Source organism: Fukomys damarensis, unplaced genomic scaffold (genome assembly GCF_012274545.1).
Source record: "Fukomys damarensis isolate Sample0158 unplaced genomic scaffold, DMR_v1.0_HiC HiC_scaffold_11, whole genome shotgun sequence".
Lineage (NCBI taxonomy): Eukaryota > Metazoa > Chordata > Mammalia > Rodentia > Bathyergidae > Fukomys > Fukomys damarensis.
The window spans coordinates 2,660,132-2,675,373 of NW_022900923.1; the positions used below are offsets into that span (position 1 = coordinate 2,660,132).

A 15,242-nucleotide genomic window follows, 5' to 3' on the forward strand; every position below is an offset into this window, starting at 1 on the left:
GCACGCGTGGCCCCGCCACCCTGGGGACCGCCCTGCCTGCCGCGGCGGCCGTCTCATCACCCCACGACGCCCTTCTTTTTTTTTCCTTTCCTGTGCCATTTTTCTAGACGTCTTTCCTGAAATACGTTGTAGTTTGTGCAGAGTAACGACATGGGTTTGGGACACGGCGTGGCATTTCAAGATGTGTGTGAGGGGACGAGGGTGACTGCTCCCCATCGCCCCGAACACGTTCACTCCTTCCCGTTCAGAACCCCGGGAATCCCCTCCCGGCCGTTCTGAAGTGACGGCGGCCGGCCCTGGCCACCGCTGCAGATCTCCTGGCCTTTCGCGTCTCCTCAGGCCCGAGCTGGAGCGGGGCACTGCAGTCCGCGGGGAACGCGCTCGGCCGCCACCGCCACCGGTCCCGAACGCTGCCTGCCTTGTCTCCGCCGCAGGTGGCATTGCGGACAGCGTGGCCAAGTGGGTGTTTAAGCAGGACCTGAGCCCTGGCCTGCTCAACCTGGCTCATCAGGACGGCGGTGGGGAAAACGCAGGCGAACCCAAAGAAGGCGCTGACAGAGCTTTCCCGCGGGAGGCGGAGGCGGAGGCGGACACAGGCGGCATCCCAGGTGGCCAGTGAGGCGGCCGTGGCCTGGGGGTGGGGGGCAGTGCAGCCGTCCTCCCTGAGAGGAGCCTGACCACCACCTCTGCTTCCAGATGCGCTGCGCTTGGCCTGCGAGCAGTTTCCGTGCAGCCTGGAGCCGGACGTGCTGCACGCGCACTGCTGCTGGGAGTATGTGGTCCAGTGGAACAGGGACCCCGAGGTGAGGCCCGGCCTCCGGGGCAGCTGATTTTGGCTCAGCAGCGCCTCTGCCTGTCCTGACGGCTCTGTCCTGCTGCCTGTGCCCGTCTTGCAGGCCCTGCCCGAGCACACTGCTCACTGCCAGGAGGGAAGCGTAGCTTTCCCTTAAAGCCAGGCCTTTGCCCTCAGCCCCGGCTGGGTTGTGAGGGGCGCGTTCTCGGTTCTCTTAGGAATTTCTGCAGGAAACAGCACCCCTGGCTGACTGTCCTCTGGTGCAGGCAGCGTCCGCTGTGGCCAGGTGCCCCTCGTCTGCAGGTGTGGCTTCCGTCACACTGGTCTCTGAAGGGTGTCGTGGCCCTCGGCCCTGCTGAGCCCTGCGATCCTGGATGCGCATGGGCTGACAGGAGCAAGGCCTCGAGTGCGGATTTGGGTTTCAGGTGAAGCCCGTCAGTCTGTGACATTTGGCCCCACTTACTGCCTGACACGAGGGCGCCAGTCCTTCAGGCTGACCAGGACAGGACGGGACAGGCCGGGAGCACCTCTGCGGTGGGCCTCCCTGCCCAGAGTCCCGAAAATCGCCCTTTTTGTTGGTTTTTGCTGGGGTGGGGATCAAACCCAGGGTGCTGGTGCTCTGCCACTGAGCCTCCCCGGCTTGCTGAATGACTCCCCTCGGCTCAGAACTGTCTTTACTGTCTGTAGGTGGTGCCTCTGTAGAAAACGCAGAGATGCGCGAATTCGCTCTCCCACACTAACAGCAGTAACACCCTCCCTTACACTCTCCAAGACAGTGTGTTAACATGCGGTCATTCACGTGGTAAAAATGGGATTTCGGCCGGGGACAGCTTCTGACCCGTTAGCCGTTAGTGTGAGGTCCCGGGACAGGGGTGGAGTTGTCACCCCCCAGTGGTCAAGGCGTGGAAAGTTAGAACGAGAGTGAGGATGTGATAACTTCTGAATACAAGTGGCCCAGTTCCAGATCCACATGTAGGAAAGCGACAAGAAACGTTGCCGTGTGTGTTTCCAAACCAAAGCTGCTGGCACAGGGACACGGTGGCCCCAGGGCCTCCTCTTGGCTGGTCGGGATCACAGCACATGGCCGCTGTGGCCTTCGGGACGTATGCGCCTTGTCCCGGTTTCCTCCCGACATGAAGGCTGTATCCACAGTCATCACGGAGCCACGGCGGCTCACAGAGAAGGGGCGCGCGGTGCCTGGTGTCTGCATTTAAATAGCGGCAGCTGGTGTGCCTGTCAGACCCTGTCCCAGCTCCGCCACCTCACATGCGCCCTTTGAGCCACAGTGCCACTGCCTCCCGAGTTTCCAGTCCGCCTGTCCCTCTGTCCTTCTGCGTGCAGGAAGCGCGTTTCCTGGCGAGGTCCCTCGAGCACTTGAGGCACATCATCAGCGCGCATGTGCAGCACGGTAAGAGCCCTGCATGGCGCCGTCGGTGTTGGGGGTGCGCCCGCGTGGGACTGGGATGCCGAGCTCTGGTCCTTCCGGCTTCTTGGGAAAATGCTACCCAGAAGACGGTGCCGCTAGGGTCGTCCTCTTGTGTCCCCTGGGCCACAGGCTCACTGATGCTGCCTCAGTGCCAATCTTGAGACATTTTCATTTTTGTATCGCACCTTAGTGAACGTGCAGTTACGAAGCTCAGATTTTTTATGTAAAATACTAGTTACGAAGCTCAGATTTTTTATGTAAAATACTTTTGCCACTTTAGCCAATGGTTACCTGATTGTCTCTAGCATTTGGATGCTGTTAAACTGTTCTCAAAAACCTTCCAGCACCTCCTGAACTCAGTTCCCTCGGGTATGGGCTCAGCGGTGGAGCTGCTGGTGCTGTGCTGGGTTAGCACAAACCCGCCTCAGCAGTGTTCTCTGTGCCATGCCCTGCCCAACACGCGCCGTGTCCTTCCTGGTGGCCGTGCTGTGCATCATGCCGCGCTGTTTTTCTTCTCGGGGTCCATATGTGAATCCTCTGACGCTCCCTGGCTGCGGCTGTGTGCTCCTCCGCGGCTCACTCTGTCACGAAAGAGCTGTGTGAGATCAAAGATGAAATCACACCGGGCACGTGGGTTAGGGGCCGTGTGTGACGCGCGTCTGCTTGCTCCCCAGGTGTGGCGCTCATGATGTGGACCACTTTCCTGGTGAAGAGGTTTTCTGCTGCCGCGTACCTGATGGATAAGGTGGGCCTCACCTCAGCGGGGGCAGAGGGGTCCAACTGCAGCCTGCGTCCTGCTGGGAGGAGTCGTGACCCCGGCAGGGTCCATGCCCACCAGAGGCAGTGGCGTGGTGGGAAGGAGAGGAGCTGAGCGCAGGGAGCTGTGGGGGCCCCCTGCAAGCTGTTAGCTGGCACCAAGACAGGTGAGGCAGGGAGTGCATGGCCCGCAGGGAGCTTGTGAGAACGGCCGGCCGGCCGGCACTGGCTCAGCCGGACCTGTGCCTCAGCGTCCTGCACACAGCACCCAGCCTGGCTGCTGTCCTTTCCTTTCTGGTCACTCAGCCCGAAAGCCCCCAGGTGCTGTCACTGGCCATCTCGAGTTTGCCTCTGGGTTCTTAAGGTGACACAGTTTGACAGTACAAAGTGAAGGCCAGATTGGTCAGTGTTTTCTTCATAGGTCAAAAATACACAGTTTGTTTTTGAAAAGGGTTATCTGTGAGTTCATTTTTAAGCAGCACCACAAACCTGTGTCACTATTAGCAGAACCAAGGTAAAGGCAAGGTTGACACACTTGCTGAAAGCTGATTGAGTTTTTAAGGCTGGTTACTCTTGCCTTCCTGTGCAGCGGCAGTGCCTTTGTAAGTCAAAGTTCTGACTACTGCAGCACCTCGTTTCCTTTCGTCACAGGTTGGCAAGTCACCAAAGGACAGGCTGTGCCGGAGGGTGAGTCTCTCAGCTAGAGGAACGTTGCTGACCCTGCACTTGCCCTTGTACCTTGGTGTCTAACCCTAAGGTGAACTTTATCCCACCTGCTGCTGCTTTTGGAAGACGAGAAACGGAGAGCGGGGGATTTAGCTCAGTGGTGCCACTACCTCACTAGCACAACGTCCCGAGTTCGATCCCTGGTACCAAAACAAGAAACGGAGAAAGCTGTGAAGGAACCTGGCCAGGACCTGTGCCCTGTGTAGCCCAACCTCCGCAGGCTGTAGGTAGCAAGCTGGGCCAGGTGTCACTGGTGTGCGCCTCTGGCCAGGCAGGCAAGACAGCAAGCTGCCCTGTCGCCTGTGTTTGCTCTGCTGGGCAACGGAAGTGAGCAGGGGAAGCAGCTGCCGAGGCCGTTCCTCGCATGGGGAACCGGGCCTCCGTGCAGTAACCACGCGCAGCGCTGCCTCCCAGGGGCCTGGTGCGGCTGTGAGCTGCGTGCTCGCCTCCCATCACAGACCTCCGAGAATGGCCAGGGCACCTGCAGCTGCCAGAGGCCTCAGTCGTAAACAGCCAGCATCGCCGGAGAACGGCTCCGGCCTGGGTGGGGAGTGTCACCTTGCACACGCACACATGCACATCCTTCTCTGAATTCTGTGCTCATCGGTCTTAATCACGGCGGCCCCAGCAGAGGCTTGCTGTGGGGTCAGTGGCCTGGCTGCTGCCCACAGCGTGAATCCCTTCTTTAGTTCTCAGCTGGAAGCCCTTGTTTTGTTCAAAGGGTTCAGTTCAGTCCCTAGAAACCAGGCCAGGCCATCTCATAGAACTTGTAGGCTGGACGGTCATGTGTGTCTTCCCGTGGCTCCCTGGCTAGCGAAAGCCTTACAAGCAGAGTGAATGGCCCAGCTCTCTCCAGTGGGCAGAGAACTCTTATTTTGGCTTACTTTTGGGGGTGCTGGGGCCTGAGCCCAGGGTCGTGTGTGTGCATTCCCACTGAGCTACGGTGCATGCTCAGAACTGTGTCTTTGTCTGGTGGTTGGAATAGGGTCCGCTCTGTAGCCCAGGCTGGCCTCAAACTCATGGTGACCCTCCTGCCTCAGCCTCCCAGATTGCTGAGACTGCATGCAGCTTAGAATATTTTTGAAAGGTGATAGTAGTACCACTTTTTAAACGTAGTCTCCAGGCGGGTTGATTCTGTGATAAAGGAAGGGGCTGACATGTGCAGGTGCCTCGACTCAAAAGCAGGCAGGCAGTGGAACGAATGCCTGTTGGGCTCCGGCCGATGACATCCTTATCACAAACAGGACGTGGGCATGAGTGACGCGGCGCTGACCTCCTTCCTGGGCTGCTGCGTGGACCTCCTGCAGACCTTGATGGAGGTAACTCCACTCCTTCCCTGGCGGGGCCACCCCCAGCTCCTGGGGGCCCTGATGCAGCCTCTGCCCGCAGGCCGACGTGGGCAGGGACGAGATGCCGCCGCCCGTGCTCGACACCGAGGACGCGTGGCTGCCGGCGGAGGGGCCCGCGTCCATAGCGGAGCTGGCGCTGGAGCAGAAGCCGGTGCACTACCTGCTGGTGCAGCACCACTCGGTGCTGGGCGCCGTGCTCTACGCTGTGGCTCACTTCGCTCTCAAGGCCGTCAAGCCGCTGTCCCTCTTCGACAGCAAGGTGCGCAGCTCCAGGCCTCCACGGTGCCCCGGGGCAGGCTGGGAGGTGGCAGCTGCGCCTGGGGCGTGGGCTGGGCCTCGTCCTGTTCCCGCCACGCTCTCCCCTTGCCCTGGGCGTCACTTTTTAAAGGACTCGGCACCGAGCAGCACCTGCCCTCCCTCGGGCACCTGTGGTCTGAAGTCCCGGGGCCGTGGTGCGGGCGTGGCTGGCAGGCTCCTCGAGGTTGGCAGCGGAGATGATGTCCGCTTCTGGGCCTCAGTCTCTGGCCAGCCGGCAGGTCGCCTCCGGGTCACCTGGGGCAGCAACATCCCGGAGCCCGAGCCACAGCGTTTTGTACCCAGCCTCGGCAGTGTCGTGTCACTCTGCCTGGGTGACAGCCACGTAAGGGGAGGGGACCTCTGGGCTGTGCAAGGCTGCCCACCACTGCCGGCGGCGCACCCACACGTGGCCGATACACGTCAGACCCTTGTGGAGCAGAAGCTAGCAAGCAGCCATGAGTCCACCACGGCGAGATGGTTTTTCTCCCCGAATCCACTCAGCGCTTCTCTTGACCTCTTTTCTCTAGGGAAAAAATGCCTTTTTCAAAGACTTAACCTCAATCCAGTTATTACCTAGTGGGGAGATGGATCCCAATTTTATTTCTGTTCGACAGCAGGTAATTCTAGTTTCTGGATTTCATCCTTGTGACCTTGAGGGAGGGCGGGAGGCCAGAGCTCCAGGGTCCTTAACCCCCATGCTGCCCTCAGAGTTCTTGGGCCATCTTCTCGGAAGTCACCCGTGCCTGTTCTGACAGCAAAGATGGCTTTCACGGAAACGCGGCTGACAGGGAAGCCAGAGTCCTGGTTCGGTATCTGGGAAAACGTACCAACAAGGCCCTGTGGTGTGTTTCCAGTTCCTGCTGAAAGTTGTCAGTGCCGCCGTCCAGGCGCAGCATTCAGCCCCAAAGGACAGGAAGCCTTCGGCAGAGGCGGCTTCTGGGAAGGACCGGGACTGGCCGGCCCTGGCCGTGGACCTAGCCCAGCACCTGCAGGTCAGCGAGGATGTGGTCAGAAGGCACTACGTGGGGGAGCTGTACAGCCACGGCGCCGACCACCTGGGAGAAGAGGTACGGAGCGGTGGGAAAGCAGCCCAGCGCCAGTCACGTGATGGGCTGCGAGGGGACAGTTGGGCGGGGGCTTGGGCCTGGGCACTGGGCCTGGTGACGCTGGGGCTGCACCAAGGGCAGCCGTCCAGGGTGCCGGGCACCTGGGGGAGAACTGTGTCCTCCGTCCCCCTCAGGCCATCCTGCAGGTGCACGACAAAGAGGTCCTGGCCTCCCAGCTGCTGGTGCTGACCGGGCAGAGGCTGGCGCACGCACTGCTGCACACACAAAGCCGGGAGGGCATGGAGCTGCTGGCGCGGCTGCCACCCACGCTGTGCACGTGGCTCAAGGCCATGGTGAGGCCAGGGCGGGGGCACCGGGCGGGAGTCGCTGTCCGGCTGCCCCCTGGCCACTGCTGCCTAACGGGGTTCGTGTCCGCCCGTAGAGCCCCCAGGACCTGCAGGACACAGGTGTGCCGATCGCCGTGACAGCCAGGCTGGTGCACAAGGTGGTGGAGCTCCTGCCCGAGCAGCACGGGCAGTACGGCCTGGCCCTGCACCTCCTTGAGGCCATGGAAGCCCTGGCGCTGCCCCCGTCCTGACAGCACCCGGGCCCAGCGGCCCACATGCGTGGGCAGTGCACAGCCAGTCACAGAGCAGCACCTAGGATTTTATGGAATGTGCCCCTTTTTTGTAAGATAAAAATTTAAAAAGTGCAATCCTGGCTCAACACCACATCTACAGTTGATGCTAAAGATGAACTAATACAGATGTTTTACTGTTTATTTTTAATTCAAAGACAAGTAGCTTTCTTGTTCAACTTTGCTATTTAAAACTGGCTCTGACTTACAGACTGCGTTTACTGTAAGATTCTGTCTTACCCGGATGTCACTGCTATAACTGAATCTAGGTGTGTGCGCCTGTCAGCCAGGTCAGGCTCCCGCTGACTTCCTGCAGAAGGCTGAGGACAGCTGTCACCCGCTTCACCGGCCCTGTCCTGGACAAGACAGGGCTTGCGTCATCAAGGGAGCCAGCGGGAGCTGGGATCCATTTGCCAAAACTGTCTGTCTGCCGTGCATCAACCAGCACAGTCAGTTCCGGTGTAAATTTTGTTTCTGCCAAGTTGCAAAGTTGTATCCACATGGGCTAATTGTAAAAATGTATTATCTTGTAAAACTATCATGTAAAAACAAAGATAAAGACAAAGTTTTAAGTCAGCTTTATTTTTCCTACTGTTAGGTGCCTGTGTTCACCAGTCCTTAGGAAAGGACGGGGCGGAGGCTTCCTGGTGTCCCCACCTCTGCCTCGGGCCAGGGACTCCCCTCCCCTCCCCTCCCCTCCCCTCCCCTGCACCTGCTCGGTTAGTGCTTCCGGTGCCTCGAGAAGGCTCTGGGGTTGGGGTCTCTGCGTTTCCAGACCTGAGCCCTGCTTTACTCCTCTGTGGTTTGCGGTGCCAAGACCAGTCGGGCTAAAGCACGCAGGCCCTACTGGGAGCTGTCCGGAGCCCAGCACACACTAGGATGCCAGTGCTTTGCTTTGCTGTCTCCTTAAGGCCTTTTATTGTGATGCAGGGAGACGTCAGTGTCCACCCTGTCCACCCTGCCCATTTCAGATTCTTGCAAAGGGAGGTGAAGTTTCACCTTTGTTAGAAAAACTCATCTAAAAGCACAGCCAATTTAAATTGCTCTTTTAAGAAATCCAATTGAGTATTTAAGTTGCTGAGGCAGGCGGACGGAGAGACTGAGTCCCTGCCCACACTGTGCGCCTGTGCGCATAATCTGCTCCCAGCTTCCCCCTCCAAGCCGCAGCCACAGCCACAGCCTGCACCAGCGGCAGCTGTTCAGAGTGCTTTTATTACATTATGGAGCTGAACACTCAAAAAGATTCTTAGAAAATATAAAACCATCTATGCCTGTGTCCATTCCACAGGATCAATGGGCCTGCAACACATTTCCACGTTTATGTACAACCCTTCACTTTAGTGAAGGCACGCGTGTAACTCTAGCGTTTGATTTTTCTTGAGGCAAGGTCTCACTGCAGCCGAGACTGGTGATAAACCCGCGATCCTCCTGCCTCGGCCTCCCGAAGGCCGTGATGAAGGTGTGCGCCTCCACATCTGGCTGACTCTTACTCCATCCTTCATCCTTCACCTTTCCTTAACTACAGCCTGGCTTTCTGTGTCACGGGAATCACCTACACCCCTGGGCCTAGTGCCGGGGAGCCCTCGTGCTACACCCCGCCCACCACCTCAGCACAACGAGGACACAGCGTGTCTGGGGACTCAGCCGTGTACTTCCAGCAGCGAGGGCACTTTTCCTGCGTCGCCGGTGTGACGAGCACTTTGTATGAGGATTCCTCCCGAATGTCGCCACCTGGGAACAAACGGGAGTCTGACTCAGCTACTCAGCTGCTCACCTACAGCGGGAACAGGCCGAATGAAGGGCCGCAGGGCCAGGGTGCAGGAGCTCAGCTAAGCGCGGAGACAGGGAAGCCAGGCGACATATGGGACTGCGGACAGCTGTGGCGTACCCACTAACTGCTCAGGATGGGCAGAGAAACAGCTGCCACCGCTGACGTCCCGGCCTCAGGCAGCACAGAACCGCAGTCGGGAGGGGCCGCCCCCACCAGACACCGGCTGGGCAGGCAGGTGGCCACGAGGGTGCCCAGCGAACCCCAGTGGGCACTGGGGAGGCGGCCGCAGGCCTGGAGGGCAGGGCACACACGGGACCGGGACGCCCCCATGGGAAGCGGCGGCCCTCCTCACCTTCCAGGTTGATGAGGAAGGTGCCCGCCAGTTCGGTAGTGCCAGCCGGCCTCTGCCGGGGCTCCTGGGCCAGCAGCGTACATCGCGAGGCCATCATGAGCTCACTGAGCTGCGAGGTGCTGGATGTCTCCTCGGCCTGCAGCATCTGCAAGTGAGCACAGAGCGGCGGTGAGGCCCGGCACAGCCCAGGTACAGCTTTCGCCACCGACTGAGGCGGGCGCTGAGGCTCCGGTGTCACCCGAGCAGCAGGAAAACCCACAAAGTGCCCTCCCTGCACTGGCCGCCTGTACGCCTCTGAGCCCACTTCCCATCCCCCAAGAGAGTCCGGAGCCAAAACAAACATTCCTTTAAAGAAAGAAAAAGCTGCCTGCAGCTACTGCCACCCTGCAGTCTCCTCTCCTTCCACTGCTCACGTTTCACCGAGGTCACCAACTGCTGCCAGTGAAGCTTCCAGGCAGCGTGTGTGCCAGTTCCCTCCCGGGGAACGTCCTGGCCACCGGCTGCCGGGCCAACCTGGCCGAAGCCCTGTGACTCAAGGGACAGGCGGCGCCCGTTCCTGGGTCTCAGTTGGTCCTGTGACCAAGCCCCGTGCCAGGTGTCCTCATGCAGCTGCCGCAGGTGATCTTGTCACTTCCTTCTAGGCAACCCGAGGCGCTGAGCTCCAGCTCCAGGGAGCTGCACCACAGCATTCCTGGCCCTGGCCCTGGCCCTGTCAAGTAAGGGTGCAGAACAGGCCACCCCTGGAGCCCAGAAAGGACGTCCAGATGCCGGAAACAGAAGCAGAGAAACATCAGGATCAGACTGAAACCCTACATCTAATTAACAATTAAGTTTATCACCTAGGTGTGGAGGTGCAGGCCTAGAATCCCAGCCCTTGAGGAGGCTGAGGCAGGAGGAGCGCAAGGTCTAGTCTAGCCTGGGAAACAAACTTAGGGAGACCCTGTCTCCCCAAGAGAGGCCGGGGATAAAGCTCAGTGTGAAGACTCCAGGTTGAATCCCCAGTACCTCAAAAACCTCAGGCGTTTTTATAAAGCGACTCCGGGTGGAGCTGCGGAGTGCTTCCGGCACGTACCTCCATGATCTCAAAGAGCAGGCCCGGCTCGACCACGATGGCGACCTCGTACTCTGCAGCGTTTCTGCCCGGGATGCTGCCGAGAAACGAATCTCGCATAGCACACGCACCCTCCACCGCCTCCTCCAGCCCGGGCTTCTTCCAGACGGAGCTGGTGCCGATCCAGCCTGTGCGGAAAACACTCTCGGGCTCTGCAAGATAAAAGGCGGACGGAGGCTCGCGGGCCTCCCGTTCCAGGGAGCCGCAGAGGCACTGTCCAGCGCTCCCGGGGCTCACGGGGAAAGCTCCCGCTCACGTCAGCAGAGCTGCTGCAGAGCCTCCTCCCGTCCCGCGCCCTCACCTGAGCCGTAGGGCAGGTGCTGGAACACCTCCTCGGCCAGGTGCGGCAGGATGGGCGCGAAGGCGCGGACCAGCACGTCCAGGATCTGGGCCAGCGCCATCTGGCAGGAGCGGCGCTTGGGGTCATCTTCCTTCTCGCAGTAGAGCCTGGGCAAGAGCACCCTGCTCAGCAGGCCTGCTGCATGCACCGGTGCCCTGCGGTGCCCTGGGTGAGCCGCACCCACGTGCTGACGGGCGGGCGTCACCAGGAAACGGCGTCTAGCCCTCTGCCGAGGACACTGCCCCGCATCCCCTCCCCTGGGGTCTGCGACCCCGGGACCCGCCTCTTCCCGTCACCCACGAGCCTGCTCCAGAGTATGCAGCAGATGGGCACGCTAGGGAAGGCCTCCCTCCCTCCCTCCTGCCGTGCCTCACACCGGTCCTTGATGATGCTGAAGTAAAAGCCAGAGAGCTCCCTGGTGTAAAATGCCTGCAACAGTCGGACAACTTTCCCAAAGTCATACTGCTTGTAGGCGTCGGTGACCTGGAGAACAGGGTCAAAGTGTGGACACCGAGCTTCCAATTCGTGCTCGTTTCTGGACACCAAATCCAACAGTATACCGAAGGCCCTTCCACCATGAGAGCTACAAAAGAACAGCACCGCGCAGAGAACCAAGCTTGGGTTTATGCAGTGCTGAGGACGGAGCGGGACCTGAGCACGCCAGGCAAGAGCTCTACTGTCGTACAGGTGACGCCGGCCTGCTAATTTACATGCTAAAAATCACAGCACTTTGGGTTTTTGAGACCGTCTTGCTTCACAGCCCACGCTGCCTGCAATTCCCAGTGATCCTCCCCCGTCTCAGCCTCCCGTGTAAGATTTCAGGCATGTGCCACGCCTAGCCTAAAACCATACCATTACCTGCTTCCCAGTGATCCTCCCCCGTCTCACAGCCTCGTGTAAGATTTCAGGCATGTGCCACGCCTAGCCTAAAACCATACCATTTTTAGAACAGCAGAGTGAGGGCTACCAACAATTCATTCATGTTCACTCATTTTCTGGGGGTGGTGTTTTGGTACCGGGGACTCAAACTCAGGGCCTTGCGCTTGCGAGGCAGGAGGCAGCAGCCCCGAAGTAAATCCCAGCCCTCACTTGTTCTTCTGCTTTGAGCAAAACCTGACCTGTGCCCTGACCGTGCACCGAGGCACAGCCCTCCCCACGGCAGCGAGAAAGCCCAGCACCTGCACAGGCCCAGGAAGGGCCACTGCGGTGACGTCCCTTTACCGCAGACACCTTCCCTCCCGGCTCTGGGTGCTGAGCAGCTGTTCAGCAACTGTTGGGCCCCAGGACAGCCATGGGGGCTTCCCAGCGAGGCCGGTGCCACCTGGACGACAGACCCCGTCCCCTCAGCCCTGCCTCACACCCACCTTGCTCGCCAAACCCTGCAGCAGGTGCAGCATGTACTGGTCGATGACGTGCATGCGGTCCACAGGCACGGAGTCTGTGTCTGGGGCGAAGCCGGCGACATTTCCCAGGAGAAAGCGGAGTGTGTTCCTAAGCTGTGCCGAGGAGGCGCAGGGACAGTTACAAACCACGTAAGCGACCTTCAGGTTCCACCAGAAGTCACTTATGGCTCTCTAGCTTCCATCCCCGCTTCCTGAATAAGATAGTAATGCACACACTCGTTCTCCCAGCCCAACTGTACAGACGCCGGATTGTGGGTTACGGACTGAGTCTTCACTGCGTTCCTTTCTAACTGCGTAAACCACCTGTCAACGTCTCACCTTCGTGCAGGGAAGATGGTGTTTCCCTTTACTCACAGGTGAAGATAAAGATAAGCGGAACAAATGTCAAGTCACTGGGCACATGGCAAATACGAAGTCAGTGTAACTTTGCATTACACTGGATAAAGGGGAACGGCGTGCTTATCGCTCTGACCCCTCCCCGCCCCAGAGAAGGCTCTGGCGCTGACCTTGTTGATGTCGTCCCTGGCTGCGCTCAGCACACAGGGCCCAAGGGTCACTTCCGTGAAGACGTTGGACGCAGCCACCCACCAGCGGAGGACATCCACCCCGTACGGAGGCTCCGCACTCTGGTCCTTCACATCGGAAACAGGAAGCAGAGGGTCGGGTTTGGCGGCTGGGCCCCAGCTCTGGGAAACCCAGAGAAACTCCAGGGCCGGGGGACAGCAGCCACCCACTGCGGAGCAAGGCGGGCTGCGTCGAGAGCCACCGCCAGAGATGGGGACGCTGCGGTCCTGCCCCTCCGCCTGGCCACACACAGGGTGCGGGGACAGCTCCGCCTGCTCTTTTCCTGTCCCCAGCACCCACACGCAGAAGCAGCCCATCCTGATGGGACAGGATGGAGGGGACAGTGAAGAACGGGCGTGAGTGAGCGCAGGGACAGCAACTCCACACCACACGCGTGACCAGCACCCAGCCCGTCCTGCCTCCAACTCAGCGCAGGACCCGAGCTCCCATGCGGCACCACGCACACCCTTTCCTGACAACATTCCCGCTGGCCTGGGAAATCGGCTTTCCCTTCCCGGCAGCTCAGGGAACTGAGACCTTGCCGACTGGAACGGGTCAAAGGGCTACAACCCGGTTCCTCCCTGTCTCACACCGAGATTTAAAACACAGGAAAGCACACTGCTTTTATTTGGGAGACGGGGTCTCACTGTGTTGCCCAAGCTGGCCTTGGATTCCCAGGCTCAACCGTCCGGCCTCAGCCTCCTGAGGGGCTAGCGCCAGAGGGGGCACCGTCGTCTGTGAGTGCAAAAGGCGTGCTGTGTTTTTACACTAAAGTGACTATAGAGTTTGGGAGCCAGGGTTCAACCCTGCCACACCTACCTGGCAAATGAAGGTCCTGAGTTTAATTCCCAGTACCAGGGAAAACAAAACACAATGAAGCAAATAAAGAGTTTGGACTGTCAATGTAGGAAGGGCCCTTCAAACAAAACTAACAGGAACCTTAGGGTAACACCTACTTGTCCCCCATTGATGACAACGTCAGGGTCCAGGGCATTGCCGAGGGACTTGGACATCTTCTCTCCCCTTTCTCCAAGGGTAAAGCCATGGACCATGACTGTCCTGAGGAGACAAATCCTCGCCTCAGTGATGAGCACACAGCGTCTGGCCATTTCCTGGCCATCCGAGCCCAGCCCACAAGCGCGGTCCCTGCAGCCATCTCCGCTCCCGAGCGGCCTTTCCTGCCTTCGCATGTCCGACCCTCTTTACTGTGCAGACCCCGGACCTCACCAAGCTGGGTAAGGGCTCTCCCGCCGGAGAGGCACCGATTCCATTCTCCCCACTGAACGTTAAAGGGGAAAGCGTGGCCTTAGAGGGGCTGTGTCCCTCAGAGCCACCTTGACTCAGACAGCTTGAAAAACAGGGCCCATGCTGTGTTTGTTTTTAAATATTACCTAAGAAAGAAACACAGGGTGGGGCCCGACAAGCATTCCTGTAAATACGCCTGTACAATCCACTCTAGGAGGATGAGGCAGGAGAATCACGAGTTTGAGCCCAGCCTTAGGAATGTAGCAACTTAGGGAGGCCCTGTCTCACAGTAAAAACATTTGTAAGGGGTTGTGCATGGAGCTCGTTGTGGAAGCCCTGGGTTCAGTCTCTAGCACTACCAAGACAAAACACTGTGTTCTGGTAAGACAACAAAAGTCATAAGCTATTTCAGGACCTGAAACAGCTCTGCTGCCGATCCAGCAAGGAAAGCAGCTGTGAGAGGAGAGCAGGAGGCCCTGGTGAAGTGGCATCTCGGGCCCTCCCGCAGCCTGGTGTGGCACAGAAATCCATGTGCATGCGCAGGGCTGCCCGTTCTTCCAGTCTAATCCACAGGGGGACCAGTGCCCCTATCCCTCTCCTGTACTCAACAGGAAACTGCAGCACCTGACAGTCTTACTTACGCGCGTGTGCGTCTCTGTGCGAAGGCAACATGACACAGGCCACTCGGACAGATCCGCCACTCGTGCACCTCAGCCCAAGGCTGCTCCCCTGGGACTCACGCCCGCCTCTCACGGAACGCAGGACGGTGACCGCCCTCCCCGGGACAGGGCCCTGGAAGCCGCAGAGGATGAGGGTGCATGTGCGCGCGTGTGAATCCCTCCATCCAAGGTGGCCAGCACAGCCGTCAGCCGACTGCACACATAGCAGTGCTGTCCTCTGCTGCACAGCTGTCAGCCCCGAGACAGTCCGCTGTCTAAAACGCTGCAACGAGCATTTCAGTCGGCTGCAGTGCACTCACTTGAAGGGGGCCTTCCCCCTGGTCGCAACGCTCGTCAGCAAGGACGACTGGAACCAGCCGCCGAGCTGGTCCTTGCCTTCCAGGTACAGGTCCGCCCTCTGGTCGGCACCTGCGAAGGAGCACATGACACAGGCAGTTAACCCGAGTGCGGGCCGGGCCGTGGCCCCGCTTCCACGCCCCGCGTCGGAGCCGCCTTCCTGCTGTACCTGGGACAAGGAGATCTGAAGCCCAGCTGACCGGAGCACGGTCTCGGCCAGGGGCTACGGGGAACGGTAATCTATGGCGGAGGACCGCGCCATCCATCCACTGAGCGCCCACCGACCACAGGCTCTGACCAGGGCAACAGGGAGGAGAGGCCGCAGTGCAGCCCTGACCAGAGCCCAAACCGGGCAGCCCCGCACTCCACTGCAGCCGTCACCTCCATTATTTAAAAAAAAAAAAAAAAAA

General features: G+C 59.4%; 2 protein-coding genes across 2 annotated transcripts in view; one reads left to right on the plus strand and one right to left on the minus strand.

Moving 5' to 3' along the window:
- Positions 1-7,572, plus strand: part of Rab3gap2 (RAB3 GTPase activating non-catalytic protein subunit 2) — a 66,380-nt gene extending 58,808 nt beyond the window's left edge. Inside the window, exons 26-36 of the mRNA XM_019210412.1 lie at positions 211-608; positions 697-803; positions 2,135-2,201; positions 2,894-2,964; positions 3,627-3,662; positions 4,946-5,020; positions 5,091-5,309; positions 5,875-5,964; positions 6,202-6,414; positions 6,588-6,746; positions 6,836-7,572. Of these exons, the coding sequence (XP_019065957.1) occupies positions 211-608; positions 697-803; positions 2,135-2,201; positions 2,894-2,964; positions 3,627-3,662; positions 4,946-5,020; positions 5,091-5,309; positions 5,875-5,964; positions 6,202-6,414; positions 6,588-6,746; positions 6,836-6,991 (1,591 nt within the window). The 3' untranslated portion in view covers positions 6,992-7,572. The remainder of the gene's footprint in view (positions 1-210; positions 609-696; positions 804-2,134; positions 2,202-2,893; positions 2,965-3,626; positions 3,663-4,945; positions 5,021-5,090; positions 5,310-5,874; positions 5,965-6,201; positions 6,415-6,587; positions 6,747-6,835) is intronic.
- Positions 7,573-7,932: 360 nt separating this feature from the next.
- Positions 7,933-15,242, minus strand: part of Iars2 (isoleucyl-tRNA synthetase 2, mitochondrial) — a 37,368-nt gene continuing 30,058 nt past the window's right edge. The window contains exons 18-26 of the mRNA XM_010642675.2: positions 14,796-14,904; positions 13,528-13,630; positions 12,514-12,639; positions 11,969-12,100; positions 10,981-11,087; positions 10,566-10,711; positions 10,226-10,416; positions 9,154-9,298; positions 7,933-8,761 (exon numbers count right to left, since the gene is read on the minus strand). Coding sequence (XP_010640977.1) covers positions 8,619-8,761; positions 9,154-9,298; positions 10,226-10,416; positions 10,566-10,711; positions 10,981-11,087; positions 11,969-12,100; positions 12,514-12,639; positions 13,528-13,630; positions 14,796-14,904 — 1,202 coding nt within the window. The 3' untranslated portion in view covers positions 7,933-8,618. The remainder of the gene's footprint in view (positions 8,762-9,153; positions 9,299-10,225; positions 10,417-10,565; positions 10,712-10,980; positions 11,088-11,968; positions 12,101-12,513; positions 12,640-13,527; positions 13,631-14,795; positions 14,905-15,242) is intronic.